Source organism: Passer domesticus, chromosome Z, assembly GCF_036417665.1.
Source record: "Passer domesticus isolate bPasDom1 chromosome Z, bPasDom1.hap1, whole genome shotgun sequence".
NCBI classification, from domain to species: Eukaryota; Metazoa; Chordata; class Aves; order Passeriformes; family Passeridae; genus Passer; species Passer domesticus.
The window spans coordinates 13,887,378-13,900,387 of record NC_087512.1 but is presented as its reverse complement, the minus strand read 5'-3'; the positions used below and the strand labels follow the sequence as shown (position 1 = coordinate 13,900,387).

The 13,010-nt window shown below is 37.0% G+C and overlaps 1 protein-coding gene across 1 annotated transcript in view; it reads left to right on the top strand.

Moving 5' to 3' along the window:
• Positions 1–12,806, top strand: part of OXCT1 (3-oxoacid CoA-transferase 1) — an 84,527-nt gene extending 71,721 nt beyond the window's left edge. The window contains exons 15-17 of the mRNA XM_064405403.1: positions 287–367; positions 2,377–2,478; positions 9,044–12,806. Of these exons, the coding sequence (XP_064261473.1) occupies positions 287–367; positions 2,377–2,478; positions 9,044–9,079 (219 nt within the window). The 3' untranslated portion in view covers positions 9,080–12,806. The remainder of the gene's footprint in view (positions 1–286; positions 368–2,376; positions 2,479–9,043) is intronic.
• Positions 12,807–13,010: the final 204 nt, after the last annotated feature.

Genomic DNA, 13,010 nt, shown 5'->3' with positions numbered 1-13,010 from the left:
TATGTTGCCCATAGTGTTGTTCCCTAATTTTTGTCCTCACATCGGTGAAGTTCCATATATCTCTTGTCCTCATATTGCGGCAGGAAGGGCAGATTATTAAGCAACAGTGTGCAGGACTTCTAAACTCAGGAGTCCCCTCAGTGGTACAGTAAGATTCTTACTAGTCAGCCATTGAAGTGAATTTGAAGAGTGTTCTGAGCATATAAAACTGAATGGCTACAGCTGTGATTTTCATGAACTTATTTGAGTTTTTTAAAAACTGATATTTGTATATTGTTAAACATAGGGAAATGTCCATAAAATCCTGGAAAAATGCAGTTTACCACTTACTGGGAAACAATGTGTTGACCGCATCATTACAGAAAAGGTAAAGTACTTTTCTTGACTCCTTGTTAATAATTTCCTCCTCTATCCCTAATAACAATAACAAAGCTTAGCAAAAATGAAGAATATATTCAGTATATGTTGCCATTGAAGGGAAAAGATGGCCTTGGGGTTCAGATCCAGAGGTCTTGGGGCTCATGTTTTTCCTTTTAAAGTTTTGACATCTAGCTTACTGAACTGTACCCTTAGATGCCTTCAGAACAAAGATGCCACATCTGACTGTCATGAAAACTGTGTATCTCCTTGTTTTCCCCCAAAGTATTTCTGAAAATTTGCTGTGACATGCCTATTTTCTAATACGGCTGTAATCACAGCTTGGGTGGCAAAGTTGCATTGTTTGCTTTTGTTAGGTTGTTTTTTGGGGGTTTTTTTTGTTGGTTTATTTTTGTCCTTTTGTTTTGTTTGGGTTTTTGAGGTTTTTTCCCAGCAGAGCACACATGGGTTGGACAGTTGGCATCTTCTTTCATGTATACTACATATTATTTCAGGGAAACCTGTGTTTGTAGCAGAACTTTAGTTCTTTTGTCCTTGCTTGATTCCATTTGTGAAGCAATTTATTCTCCGGTGGAAGTACACATAAGCATCTCATACTGCTGTTGCTCAAAGTACATTTGTGGATCTTTTCAGCAAAGGATAAGTGACTTAAGGTTCTTTGCTGTAATCATACTCCTTTTATTTTTGGTGTTTACATTTTTAAGGAGTAGTCCCTCTGTGAGCCATCTATCATGTCAAGTACAATGCATCAAAGGTGCTGATGAAGAATTTGCTTTCTCATGGTGGGATATTGCTACATCTAAAGGATTTTCCTTCAGAAAGTAAGGGAAAATAAAATATGAGAGTTTTCTTTTTTTTAAAATTGTTTTTCTACCAACTGGCCACTTACATATGTAAGGTACAAAGAAAATGAGAGAGAACAAGGACTAATAGAAAATGTTCAAGTAGAAATGTCTCTAATGTTTATCAATTACCAGATCTTGTGGCTGTATTAGGAAATTATACAAATGTGCAACAACATTTGGATAGTGTTGCAATTGTTTCTACACTAGCAGCCTGGAGTGTTCCTTATGCCCAGCATCTCTTTTAAGACTTAAAGAAACTGTCTTTTTCCAGTCCCATAAAAAGCAGTTTCATGTGCCCAAAGGACCACTAGGTTTCACAACACTTCTGTGACAAGCTTATGACTTCACTTTCATTTCAAGTTCAAGCTTCACTGGTCTTTTGCTACTAAACTTTTATTTTTAAGGAAAATTACTTTAGACCTTATGGTTTCCCTGGCAACTAGATTGCAACCTGTGTATCTCCCTCTGGTAGGCACTATTAAAGTGCATATTGTTTTACAGGTATTTTTATTTGATGCCCTTGTAAGTCTCAGAGGTGGAGTGCATATCTTATGAAGACATCAGACAGAACTGTCTTTGCTCCTTCAGCCTCTTCCGCTCAGGCTTTCTTTTAAAAATACTGCAGGGAATCTTGTCTTTCACTGCTAGCTTCTAAAAATTCTAGCATTTGCATTGGGTATGCAGTAGCTGTTGGAGAAACTTATAGTTAGCCAAAGATGATCTCTCTACATGAAATGAAATAAAAGGATGGGGAGACATTCTCTTCCCATTTCTTTTGTGGTGTCTTGGTGGATATTGTCTTGCAGCAAAGAACATCTCAGCCCTTTCCTTTGAACCTCCCATTCTCACCAGACTGGAGCAGCAGGCATGGTCCGCATTTCCTGCAGTGATGAACAGCTGCACTCTTCCCCCACAAAACTAACACATACTAGATTCTAGATATTCTAACATATTATAGATCCTCTTTCTCAGAACAAAAAAATGTAGCAGAAACTTGTATTAGTCAGTCACAAAAGTGAAAAGTGGCATCTTATGTTACTGAAGGGATGCTATCAACTTCAGCAGACCATTTTGTTCAATGTTTACTGCATTTATGTCCTCATTTTCTCATTTAATAATAAAAAATTTATTATGTGCTTTTTGAACTTAATAGGCAGTGTTTGATGTGGACAAGAAGAAGGGATTGACCCTCATAGAAATCTGGGAAGGACTGACAGTAGATGATATCAAGAAAAGCACTGGCTGTGACTTCGCAGTAAGTAATTTTACAAACCACTACTGTTTGGAGTCAGAACAAATATTCTCCACAAATATTTATCACATGAAGGCTTGTAGTTGAAGTAAGTTTCTTTGTTATAGGTGAGGACTGAATAGATTACATGTGGGATTTACAATGAAAGGTAATTCGGAGCTGATGTAGTGTGATGATGTCAGAAACATCAAAAGCTAGGAAAACCAGGAGATGGAGAAATAACATAGAGTAAAAAGACAAGTGGAAAGGAAATTTCTGTGCTTTGAAGATGGGAGTTGATTCATCTCTAAGAGATGGATAAATATTTTTTCACTGTATAAGCTAGTTTACCTAACTCTCTGTAGCTAAGTTCCCAGCTAACTTTAGGTAGAGTTGTGAGTCTTCTTGACAGGAGTGACTGCAGTTTTCCCCTCTGTGTTAGTGTTGCCAATCAGTAAACTGCTCTAAGACTGCCTTGTACCAATTGAATTTATGCTCTGCATTAATCCAGAAAGCCGGTGCCTTTTGACATTCATATTCATTCTTAAGTCTTACTTAATGCAAACACAAAACTGCATAATTAATGGAAAGCTGTAGCACTCTAGAGTGTAACTGAATGCATGTGTAGTTGATAATACAGCTTCTTTTTAGCCTGTCCCTACATCGACATTTCAAAATTTTTTTTTCTGTGCTGTGAAGTCTTTTGGGACAGTTCAACCCTCCTTTGGCAAGTACTGCAAGTTTGACAGTAAAAAAATGTGCTGTAAAAATAGTTCAGAAATATTTAGTAATGAAGTAAAATACTCCTTTTTGCAGAGCTTCATGGCATGGCTATGGCACCTAATTGACAGACTGCAGAGCATTCAGTATATGCAAGGGTTTTTTATTAAGGCTTTGAACATATTCTTGGTAGTAAGGAAACTTCCTGAGCAATGGACTTGTGAAATTTCATTTATTTCCTGTGTCCATAAGAGAGTATTTCTGATAACTAAATATGATTGTTTGTGTTTCTCCTTAGATACTTTAAATAAAAGTCTGTTAACTGCTGAAAATACCTTTAGATACCTGAGAAAAAGATGTTGGATTAAAGGCTAGTAGCCTGAAACTGCAGAGTGCAGGAAACTGCTACAGAATCACTTTGCTGGACCTAACTATGCTAGGTTACTAACTTTCCATGTCATATTTTAGGGAAGTCATTATTATTTTTTAATTAAAGTGGAAGCAACCTTCCATGTACAGCAGTTATGTGTGGAAATGAAAGCATTCATTCAGCTTCTGACTTAGATCTAATAAAAAATTATCAATTTTTTAGAACTTTGATAATGCCAGGACTTCTTTTTCTTGGCCTGATCTGTCTGTCAAGCAGCTAGCAGCCAGAAGTAAAACATAAAAATGATCTTTATAGGTTTGTATCTATCACAGTCAGTCACCTTGCTTTGAATTTAATTTGGGGAGTAACTTCATGATTTATTTGAAGGTGTAATTTTTAGTGAGCATTTAAATAGAAGTAAACTGCAGCAAAGGACTTCTGTTTGCAGAAGTCACTGAAAACACTCCTTACTTGTTCCAAACCTGCTTGTTTGAATGGACCTGGGGTTTTTTTTGGTTCAGATGACCAAGAGATACCTATTCAATTAAGTGGTGTTTCCCAGAGTAAAGGCCAGCTGCCTATGCTTGAGGCAGTGAAATCAGAAGCAAACAAAAAATTCAGAGAAATAAGTGATAAGGTTAAAATGATGGGCCATGAGATTAAGTTTTGCAGCAAGTATGACAGGGCAAGGAAATTAGGTCCAAAGAAAAGATTAACACCACCCACTGTTCCTTGGTGCTTTCCTGGAAATGTTACAAAGGAGTGACATAAACTTCAACTCTTTAGTGTAGCCTGAAGTTTGGAGTTGAGGAGAGGTACTGGAACAATTCACTGTCTGGCTCCCTGGGATATGTTTCTCTAAGACCAGGAAGGGACCTTTCACAGGCATCGTTTCCTAATTCTCCAGAAAGCAAACTCCAGCACAATCTGCTTTGTTTGGCTGCCGCAGTCATGCGTGAAATCACGAGGTGTGGGCATGAAAAATGTAGATGCTTTTTGGTTTATGCATTTACATGTACTTACCTTGAAAGCAGCTTGCATAAGTGCTTGCAAAGCAATGCTTGTTTGCAAAGTGTGTACCTCTGCCAGAGCACGTGCAGGTGTGATGTATTTATGGCTCCTTACAAAAGTGCCCACAGTCCCTACACCACTGCAGATTCAAAACATGACATGAACCTCAATTATTAATTAAGCCTGTGCATAGAGGTGCACTTCCCCCCACATCCTGTAAAGAATGTTTCCAGGCCTTAGTGTCCCAATCCTGCTGTCATTGACATCCTTACAAATCTTCTGTGGGAATCTTTAACAGCAAGACTGGGTTGCTGTTGTGTAATATTGGACCCTTGATGGCCTGAATTACATATATAGCAAACAACTACAGCTTTTTTGCCTAGTTTTGAATTTCAGAAAATAGGAATTTGAGCATAGTGATAGGCAGTTATTCAGACTGCAGCATCCTTGGTCCCTTTTTTTCCACATTTCAAAACTCTGCCTCAGGCTTTCTTGCAAGAGTAACAGTTCTGCTTGTGATTATTTATGTTCTCTGAATGAGACATCTTGGGTTTATTTATATCGGTGACAGGAGCTTTAGTGATACTGTATTGCCACAGTAAAAGCAGGATCATGTATTTTCCTAGTTTGAAACAGAACTAATCAGGGGGAAATGAGGAGCTGACCCCTTTTCTAGTAGCTTTTTTTCCAGTAGATGCAGTGTATGATCTGAACTAAAATATGTCTCTGAGTTCACTAGAAATGAGATTTTAAGAGATGGCTATATCTTTATATGTAACTGTCTCACTCCATGTAGACTACTCCTGTTTGGAGAGGAAAAATTCATAGTCTATATGGCCATATTTGAGACATATTTGACTGTACAGTTCCATTTCATACTGCTTACTTACTTGGAAAAGCATCTCCTAAAGAACATTTGCTAAACAAAATGTCAAAGGAAACGTGATTTAGAGTCAACAATCTTCATTATAGACTGGCATAATTTAAAAAATAAACAATTCACTCTCGATTTTACAGTGCTATGAAGAAAAAAATGTTGGCTTATCTTGCATGCTTAAATAAGATTTGCTGTAGCCTAGCATATAGATCACCTTGGCAGGCAATCTGTTTGGGCTTGTACTGCCTTTTACCATTGATAAGACCATGACATAACATACTTTTGTAGATGTATTTAATTATAAAAATAATCAGGATAAGTCACAAATCCCCATCACAACCTTTTTTTCCCACTTAATCTTAAAGCTTGTTTTTTCAAAATGTTCAAAGACAACATGCTGTATAGAAAAAGCATCTGCCATGTCTAGCGTATGTTTAAAAAGGAATTGTCTGTCCAAGTTCAACCGCTGAGTTCAAAATTATACAGGATGTAGATTTTATATTCTGGAAGTACATTTTCCTTTGAGAAACATTTTCTTTTGAGTCTGTTGCAAGATTGAGTTGATTATTACGTGGAAGCTGTGGGGTTTTTTTTCCTGATCAATCACCCCTGCTGCAGAAACCATTAAGAAGAGATTTTTGTATCATATATATACATATATATATTAGATGTTAGAATTGTGGTTTGTGGTTCTCTGAAATGAAAAAATAGGTGCTAATAAGAGATAAGTAACTTTTATTAATTTAATAAATGGGCTTTTTTTTGTTTTTGGTTTTTAAGGGCTCAATTTACATTTTTTGAACGTTAACTTGCTTGTTGCTTACTTGTTAAGGCCAGTGGAACTTAACAGGATTCAGCCTTATTCAGAATCAGAACCTGAAGGAATGCTTACTTCATGGAAATTCAATGAAATAAGCATAGGGCTGTTTGTGTAGCTGAAAAGGGTACTTTGGGGCTGGAAATCAGAGATTCACATGCTTGGACTGCAACAAGCCTCAGAGCCCATCTGTCTTCTTATCAGTTGAGAGGTCGTGTACTGGACTGCACAGGCAAAATCCTCCCAGAACACCTACCTGTCCAACACTAGCAAAGTATTTGAAGCTTCCAAGATCAGGTGTTCTTCCTGTAAATGAAATAATATTAAGACTGTGTTGCTTAGGAAGTGCCATAGGAAGTAGCAATTCTGAAGCTGTGCACTGTGAATACAGTCTGCATTAAGCCCCTTCAGCCCTTACTAAATGCTGTCCTCTTAGCACAGAGTGATAGTGGATTGACTGTCTCTAGTGGACTCAGGGACTCCTGAAATGCTTTCTGCATTTCAGACTTGATTACTCCCTGTTTTCCAAGAACAAACCATCTGTTTTGTTACATTGGCATTTTTCTGCTTATTTAATCAAGTTTTAGTTAGAGCAAAAGTTGTGTTTGGGTCCAGTTCTGAGTGGTGCTGGGCTCTCACCACCTCCCTTATCATGAGCAGACATTATTGCACATCAGACTCATGGGCATCAGACCCATCTGAAGTGGATAGTGCTACACACAAATGACAGCTGTTAGCATCAGATGTGCAGACACCACATTTAATGGAATATGCTCATCAAATGTAAAACACTTGATGTTTCGATGGTACTGAAATCAACAGCATCAGAAATAATAGAAATCTCTCCAGTAATTGCGTTTGTTGTTGTTGTTTGCAGAATACAGATTTTAGTGCTTCTGTCTTCATCCTCCAGTGTTTAGCTTTATTTCAATGGAACCATCCCTGTCTGTGGCACAAATAGGCCCAAGTAAAGTGAGGCACATAATAACTTGGGCTCTGAAATGTTGAAACATTTCTGGAACTAATCCAGGAATGCTGATGCATTGTACCTATTACATCTATTTATTATCCTAGTTCACACACAACTTTGAAAAATCAATGAATTGTTGCTATCCACTGAAAACATTTCATTAGCATTTGATACCGTAAACACATTCTTCATGAACTAAGTTTTCCTCAGTGGCTAGTCTCATAAGGTTATAAATGATGATATATAGTGGCTGGAGGAAAGATCACATAGAAATCTAAGTGGTACAGAAAATACAGCCCTGTACCTCTAAAAGGAAGAGGCATTAATGCTTGAAAAGGCACTTATATATTATTCTTTCATGAGTTAGTTTCTTGGGTACTGTTAACTGAAAAAGATGGGTTAAGGAGGCCGGAGGATGCAGTAGGTGATGCTTCCATTGGGCACATTAATCAACTAGGGGCCAGATTATCCATGGAACTGTTTTTCATCCTGAAAAAGTGAGATCACATGAGTTATTTCTGATATTCATCCTGGGGCATTAGGCTGGGAACAGGAGATAATTAAAGAGGCTTGGACCTTCTGTGGAGACCTATTTCTCAGAGGGTTTGTGTAGACCTGAGTGAGAGTTCAAGCTAATGTTAACCACTGCTGCTGTACAAAGTCTTCTCTGTATTTTTACTATTTATACCTTCTTTCCTCATCTACCTTCCTATTTAGGCTTACTGTGTTTTATTTTTGGCCTGCTGTACATCTTATAATATCACTAATTGAATTTTGTGAGTAAATGAATGAAAATAATAGAATACATAAATATGTCCTCTTGTGGCAAACACCCCATGTGTGAGGACACGAGGCTTGACTCCATTTTGCTCAGAAGGCTGATTTATTATGTTATATAATATATTAAAATACTACATTAAAACTATACTAAATGAACAGAGAGAGAAGAAGGATCAGAAGGCTACAAAGACAAGAATAGAATAGAATAGAATGCATAACAAAATCCTGTGACCGCTCACAGCCTTGGCACAGGTGGCTGTGATTGGTCACTAATTGAAAACAATCCACATGGGCCAATGAACGATGCACCTGTTGCATTCCACAGCAGCAGATAGTTATTGTTTACATTTCTTTCCTGAGGCTCTCTCAGCTCCTCAGGACGGGAAAAATCCTGGCAGAGGATTTTTCATAAAGTATCATGGCTACAATGTCCTTACAGAAAAATTAACGTGAATGGGAAAATGCAATGTGTTTTTTTTTTTAAAAAAAGCAAAATTAGAATTAACTGTATAATCATTAAACAAATAAAATTGAATGTGAATGGAAGAAAGACGTTTGAAAATAGGAAATAAAAATTTGATATTGTATTATATCATTATCAAACAAATAATCCCATCAAGTGTATCCATATACAATAGTAGCAGAGTGTTTATTGCATATGTATACCTTTGATTGCATATCCCCTGCTCACCTGCATCTTCCAACAGACTGGCTGTTACTGCGCAGAAGACTGTGCAGGGGGCAAGTACAGGTTCATGTGCCCATGTTTAATATGATTGCGTTCTTACACCAATAACCTATCTCAAAATAAATGAAGCTGAGAGTCTGGATACAAGCACAACACATATCTTGTATTCTTGCATCAGAAAATTTGGTTGTGGTAGTGTTTATCTCTGACATACTGCAAATATGGCAGGTTAAATAAGCAGTGTCTCGAGCCTTCAGTGGTGCATGGTAGATACAGGTGGAAGCGAAGGGTTTGTTGTACTGCTAGATCTTATCTGAATGACAACTTTTGTGGATTTTTTTTCCCTTTTTTGCTAGGTTTCACCGAAACTAATACCAATGAGGCAGATTTAACTGAGAATTACAGACTGGGATTCATTTGCAAGAAGGCTTGTTTCCAAACCGGAGAAATTGATGACTGTCTTGCAATGTTACCTTTTTTTTTGTTTTCTTTTTTTTTTAAGGGCTCTCTAAGTAGTTTCCAGATAGTTAAACTCAGGCTGTGACTGTAAGCCTAATTGTATTCTGCTTTCATAACCTTACCAACTTTAATGGAATGGTGAATATATTCTCTACGTTTTGAATCATGTTATAGTAAAATGTTAATGATCATTGTAAAAAAAAGAAAAAAAATGCCTTGTAGTCTCTCTGCCAAATACTAGGGTTTTTTTACACAGAATTAGAAAAAAATAATGCAAAACTTATGATTGCCTCTTTGTTTGCTGATATCTGTTGCTCTGGAACTATAGCACTTATCATGTCCATTCTCCTATAAAAGTGTGGGTCTTTCTTTTCTGGAGTGGTCTATAACAAATATATGTATCTGTAGAAAGATATTGGGAATATGGACTTTCCTTTTCCTGAACCTTTTCATCAGTCTGTAACAAAATTGTTTAAACCAGTGGAAGCAATTGGGACCTAAATATATCTGCTGTTTCCACAGTGTGTGTCTGTTGGTACTGAGAGGCCTACACCTCCCAGAGTCCAACTGTGGCCCTTTATATTTCAGTTATACAAACTAGAATGGGGCTAGTGTGAAGGAGGAAGATGAAAAAATGTCCATCCTCATGCAGACAACTGGTAGCTGCACAATTTCCCACATGAACTGCTCTTATTCTCCAGATATAATGCTTCCCCTCAGCTCCCAGTCAAAGGCAAATTAATATAGTTAATGGAGTCAGGTCTGTCCTTCCAGTGTCTCATAGAGAAACAGAGGAAGAGAAGGTTGTGGACACTTTGAAGAGTTTTCTAGAGTGAATACAGATGGTTAAAGGTAAAAGCAATATGCACCACATGTCAATCAAGGCACCAGAAAAATCTAAAGAGTTTGGAACCCAATTTCATCATATCTTGAGACAATCAAGATGAAAAGATATTATCTCAGAGTCATTTTGATGAAGGTCTTATTTTTTCCCTGTTGATTACAAAATAATTTTTATATTTTGTTACTTTTGCAAACAGATAATATGACAGCTTTGGTCTCACATACCAAATCAGTACAATATGTCTTTATTATACAGAGCATGAATTGACTGGAAATCAACATTTACTAAAATACAATGTTCTCTCCAATATAATGGTTTCTGTCATTTCTGTCATTTATATAAATAGGAACATGTAAAACACTTCACTTAAAATAATTCCTCACATAATGTGTGACATTAGGACTGGGGCATATTAAGTGACTGAAAAACAAGTAAAATGTAGATGAACAAGAAGAAGTTTACATAATGCCTATCATACATGTAATAAGCATGTTTAGCACATGACATAGAAATTCTAATATTAAGTGAATAAAGGATTCCCCATAATCAATGTGTGTAATGGAAGGAATGTAACACATTTCTTGGGCAACCAGACAGAAAAATCATGCAATATTAAGCTCTTGTGTTAGCCTTTATACAGCATTTTTGCATTCTAAAATATGAAATGCTTTTATTTTATGGAAACAGCTACAAAATTTGTCTTGATCCACACACGGGTTTTACAGCAGTAAAACTGCTTCAATTGGAGGTATTACATTGTATAGTTGCACTCACCCTAAACTGTTCTTTGATAATCTCTTGTCAATACCATAACAAGCTACCCTTCATCCCAGAAAGAAATAAACAAAATGCCTTTGTAAACACCATTATGCCAGTACAAAAGTATTCCCATAATACTAAACTGTGACTTGAACTCGTGCCTGCTAGTGGGTGGTAGGCCACAGTGTAGCCTGCATCTATAGGCAAGACCTGATGCTGAGCCTGTGGGAAAGATGTGTGTTGTACAAAGACCAGTGTTAATTTCATCATTAATGTATACAAATGATTTGGTTGATAGGTAATTTTCATCAGAGACTTGAAACTACATTTATCATAGTGCTCCAAGATATCTTAACACAGCATGTTAATTTTCACATGTTTTCTCTGTTCAGACTATTTAGCTGAATTCCCTGTGTTACTCACTCATTCCACACGAGTTAAATTTGACCATTTTTTCTTCTGTGGAGGTAGACTCAAGTTCTGCTCACAGAGGTTTTGAAGATTAAAAATCTGTATATTATAAAACCTGACTATTTTAGCTCACTGTAAACAGTTTCACTTTTGAATAGAGCAGCCCAGAGGCCTCTTCCCTAATCCATGAAGACACTTCAGTAACAGTTCTGACTCTTGTGATGTTACACACAGCAAAAGGTGCCTGTCTTTACCTTCTGAAAAGCTACTCTGAGGGAGTGGGTGTAGTCTCTGAAAGCGTTTTGTTCATCTTCACTCAAAACTTTTGTATAGAGTACCCAAAATGGATGATGGTTTTAGGGGAGAATTATAAAAACTATTGTAAAAGGGACGGCAGTTACTGTTAACTTAGCCAGAGGAAAATTACCCCACAAAACCAAAAAGACCAAAGAGCACAAACGTTTAAATAGATGGGCAAGTCTTAAAGAAATCTATAAATGACAATGTTGATCTATTGCAATTATCTATGCTACATTAGTTGTAGAACTGATTAGTTAATTCTAGTGAACTTTTACACATCTGTGAAGTATAGGAGGAGTGTCTGAGGGCAGGATCAGGTGTACACTGCTTCTGCCACAGAACTTCACTTTGCTGGTACACGCACAGAAGCCATTGTTGTCATTAATACATGGCTATAAAAAAAGACTAATGACCTGTTAATGTCTGGGAGTTTAGCACCTTGGTTTCTGAGTCAAAGAATTAGGACCCAAGAACTCCTGATTTTCAGCTTTTCTGGTTCTCCACGTACTGCCTTGTGGAATGACAGCTGTGTTCTCTGCCTTGTCTCCTGTTGCTGGAAAAGGGGATGTTTTTCTTCCTACCTCACAGGGATGTTGTGAGGAATAAGAAGCTAAGGTCTGTGCAAGAGGTTATTTGTTTCTCTCCAACTTGGGGATCACACTTGATCAAGAGTGTGGAAGAGTACTTGAAGACTGTCATACGTGCTGTACATTTGAGTTCTGTGTCTTATTTGTGTCAGTGTTAATGCAAGAGAGCAAAAGTACATGGTGCTGAAAATTGGGGATAAAAGGAGAACAGGCTCTCTCCATATACAGCAGTGATGCTGTCGCAACAGGAGACATGTATGTCACACATGAATTTTTGTATCTTGAGGACAAAAGATTGTGTTAAAATATTGGTATTGTTATGAAAATGTCATGAGTTTGCACAAGATAATTGCAACAAGCTTTGAATCCACTTTTAAAATTCATTTGTTAAGCAAAATAAAAATTAAAGCACTCCTAAGTATTTCCCTCTCTGTGGGCACAAGTGTGGTTCACAGGTAAGGTATACTCTGAGCAGTAGTTGCAATAGTTGGCATTGCAGAGATTAAGGTTTATAGGGACTGAAATCATTCCCTGCTTGATAGCACTTCACAAACAAGGACAGTTGATAGTCTTGTTCTGAAGAAGATGATGATTCTGCTATATTATCACATTGGACTCCACTTTATATTTTATTGATTTTTTTGTCCTTGAAAAAAGAAAAAAATGTAGAAAACATAGCTGTGCTGTAAACTCTGCAAACTAAACATCAAAGTCCTTCCTATGTATTTGCAAAACAATCAATAAAGTTTTAAAATTGCAGGTTTTGTCTGTTAATTTGTCGGTTACCATTTTTTGTGGTGTTCTGTTCTCCTTTTGGGAGAAGTAAAAGTTTAGCTTGTGTTCACACCAGCATATCACACATCAGCACATGGCAAAACCTTACGGTCTTGTCTGAATGTGGATAGGTTTGATAAACAGAAATAATGAAGCTTAAAGTCAGTTAACAGCTGGATTCTACATGTT